The 3,368-nt window shown below is 34.6% G+C and overlaps 1 protein-coding gene across 6 annotated transcripts in view; it reads left to right on the top strand.

The window, feature by feature from the left end:
- The window catches only part of CWC27 (CWC27 spliceosome associated cyclophilin), a 302,723-nt gene that overhangs the window by 30,483 nt on the left and 268,872 nt on the right, over window positions 1–3,368 (top strand). For all 6 annotated transcript variants that reach the window (XR_006679578.1, XM_045285120.1, XM_045285121.1 and 3 more), the window contains exon 7: window positions 1,701–1,770. Coding sequence is in view for 5 of the 6 variants with exons in the window: in XM_045285120.1 (XP_045141055.1) it covers window positions 1,701–1,770 (70 nt within the window). In the remaining variant the exon portion in view is untranslated. The remainder of the gene's footprint in view (window positions 1–1,700; window positions 1,771–3,368) is intronic.

Below are 3,368 nucleotides of genomic sequence, written 5' to 3'. Positions count from 1 at the left end.
GCTCACTATTGGCTGCAGTGCAGCCAGAGCAGACAGGAAGTGCAAGGTCTATTTTAATAAAACAATAAAATAATAAATAATAAAATGTTTACCATATTCTTCTTCATGGAAAAATAAGACATCCCCTGAAAATAAGACCCAGCGCATCTTTGGAAGTAAAATTAATATAAGACACTGTCTTACTTTCGGGGAAACGGGGTAAGTTGGATTTCAATGTATTCTGACTGAATTACAGCATCCACATTAGGGATTTTATTGTACTTAGAAAATCGTGAGATTTCTAGATGTAATCCTACCTAACCCAGTTAATAAGAGGCAAAGTGATTGTCTTTCTGGGGTTTAGTTTCCTCATTTTGTAATGTGGAGATTATAATAAGTTTAATCCTAGGTTTTTATGAGGATTAAATGAGAAGTGGCTTGTGGAAGTACCCACTAGATTTGATATTCAGTGCAGATTAGTTTTCACCTTGACACCCTATTTAAAAAAGGAAGTTGCTGTTATAAAGTATATCAAATAAATAAGTAAAGTTGCTGTTATAAAGTGTCAGACATGAGATAGATGTTTTAATAAACATTTACTGGTTTAAGGCAAAATAATTTTTTATATACAGTAGTTCTATATTTGATTCTTTCATTCTTTGATTTATTTGGATTCATTTAGCTCTTAGTGAAAGGTCATGCCATATTCAGATATAATTTTTTACCACTATGATTTATCTTAGCAAGCAGTTAAAAAAGAGTATTTTTAACATTTACAGCAAAAATAGGGATGATGTAATGTTTGCTGATTACATCTAAGAAACTCAGTGCTGTCAAGTTGATATTGACTGTGACTACAGGACAGAGTAGAATGGTGCCAGAGGATTTCTAAGGTTGTCAGTCTTTTCAGTGCAGTCTAACATATATTTGTCCCATGGAGGGCCTGGTGGGTTTGAATCACTGACTTTTTGGTTACTATCTCAGTGCTTTCACCACTATGCCAGCAGAGCTTCTTTCTCCTTTGCAGTTAGCTTTAAATCACCCTTTTTCATGACTAAATCTTTTATTTTCTCAGTGCTTCCCAGATAATTTTAATATTTTCCTTTATTTTATGTGCTTTAAAAGCACATAAATAAAGCTTTCTGCTTTATTCTGAAGGATCAAAAGAGACAAGCTCATTTTTTTTCTTTCCAAGGACTTTTTACTTAAGTTTATTGCTTAAATTATTTTTTAGTCTGATAATTTTATATATTTTATTATTTTTAAATACTAGGACACATTGTAGCAGATCTTAGATTTGATTACTTTGAAATTATAGTACCCTTGAAGCTATAAATTTATTCGTTTTCTAGGAATCTCCACTTTGCTCCTGATTTGTTAAATGTAAACAATATTAAAAGTTGGCCGATTTCTGTCATTTTTCTCCCAGGACTTTTAATGGTAGTGCTCAGGATGGATCACTGGTCATTTGCCTAGCAAATGTGATGCATTTGTGGCCAAAGGTCACAGCCTTAAGTTTCATATGATACTGAAAATGTTAATCCTTAGTATGTTTCTGCTGAATATTTGCTAATACTATCTCTTGTTACTTAGAATGATTTTATTTGTCTCTTATGATAAGTAGAGTGTCTTTTTTTTCTCTTCAATTTCTTTGAAGATGAGATTGGTCAATTTAACTTTTCATTCCTTTTTTAATATCTTCTTTTTTTTTTCCCCACAAGAAATTTTAGTTTACTTTCCTTTGGAGAGGAAGCTGAGGAAGAAGAGGAGGAAGTAAATCGAGTTAGTCAGGTAAAACTCTTAATTTGCCATTTATTCTGAATTATGAAAGGATGTAGGGTCTGTGTTACTCATATTTGTACTTCCTACTCTACTTATTACAGCATGTTTTACATGGTACACATACTCAGTAAGTGTTGATTGAGTTGCAGTTGGTGGGTTTCAACTGCTGACCTGGCTGGTAACAGCCCAACGTTTAAGCCACTACACCTGACCAATGCTACAATTAACATTGACTTAAAAGCATGTTACTATGTTTACTTCTCCATCCATGTGCTTCATGTATTAGTGTGAACATGGTTTTGATAGTCTAGTGTTCTTGTAATAGTGAACACTCTACTTGTACCCTCTGCATTAAAACTTAATTAAAATAGTTATGAGAAGAGATGTTTGGGTCATAATTTCTTTTCCTCTCTGTAGATCACTGAGAGATCTATTTGCTACTATGTATTCAATTACCAGTTACACAGTAACATTGAACTGTAAACGATAAGACCAAATATGTTGTCAGGATGTTATCTCTTTTCCTGAGTTGCATTTTGTAAAAATCTCTGCTTTGGATGTTAAAAGTAAACTCAGCTTTCTATGAAAACCTCCTTTTACTGTGTCTTGTCAGTATCGCCAATCAGTCTGCCAACTCAGCGTCTTGGGAGTCATCTTTCATTTCTTGCCTTTCACCAACCACGTACATTTAGTTTTATATTTGCCTTTCTGGCCCCTACTACTGTGTGCAATATTTTGAGTTTTCAATAGTTTGAGTTAAAACTGATTTGAGAAGAGGCTATAGAACAAGGGATATCATTACTGATGTCAGATGGATCTTGGCTAAAAGCACAAAATACCAGAAAGATGTTTGCTTGTATTTTATTGATTATGGAAAGGCATCCAATTGTGTGGACCATAACTAATTATGAATAACATTGCAAAGAATGAGAATTCCAGATCACTTAACTCTATTCATGTGGAACCTGCATGTGGATCACAGGTCATCTTCGAAGAGACCAAGCAGATACTGCACGGTTTAAAATTACTGAAGGTATGCATCAGGGTTTTATCCTTTTATCATACCTGTTCAGTCTGTGTCTTGCGCACATAATCTAAGAATCTGGATTTTATAAAGAAGAATGTATCATCAGACCTAGAGGAAGACTCATTAACATCCTGCTATATGTAGATGACACAAAGTTGCTTGCTGAAAGTGAAGATTTGGAGAACGTTTTAATGAAGATCAAAGGCTGCAGCCTTCAGTTTCAAAGAACTCAACATAAAACAGAAATTCTCACATCTGAACCAATAAGCAACTTCATGATATATGGAAAAGAGATTGAAGTTATCAAAGATATAATTTTATTTTGATGCACAGAATTTGGAAATTGTTGTTGTTCTCATTAGGTGCCATCGAGTTACCCAGCCCCATAGTAACCCCATGCACAACAGAATGAAACTCAGCACAGTCCTGCACCATCCTCACAGTTCTTCTGTGCCTGAGCTCATTAATGCAGCCTCTGTAACAGTCCGTCTCATTGAGGGCCTTCCTCTTTTGAACCACCCTTCCTTACCAAATCCCCAGGGATTAGTCTCTCCTGATAATATGTCTGAAGTACATAAGA

This window comes from Echinops telfairi, unplaced genomic scaffold, assembly GCF_000313985.2.
Source record: "Echinops telfairi isolate 266 unplaced genomic scaffold, ASM31398v2 ScPeMD7_7469;HRSCAF=8507_1, whole genome shotgun sequence".
Taxonomy (NCBI): domain Eukaryota; kingdom Metazoa; phylum Chordata; class Mammalia; order Afrosoricida; family Tenrecidae; genus Echinops; species Echinops telfairi.
This window is presented reverse-complemented; position numbering and strand designations above follow the sequence as displayed.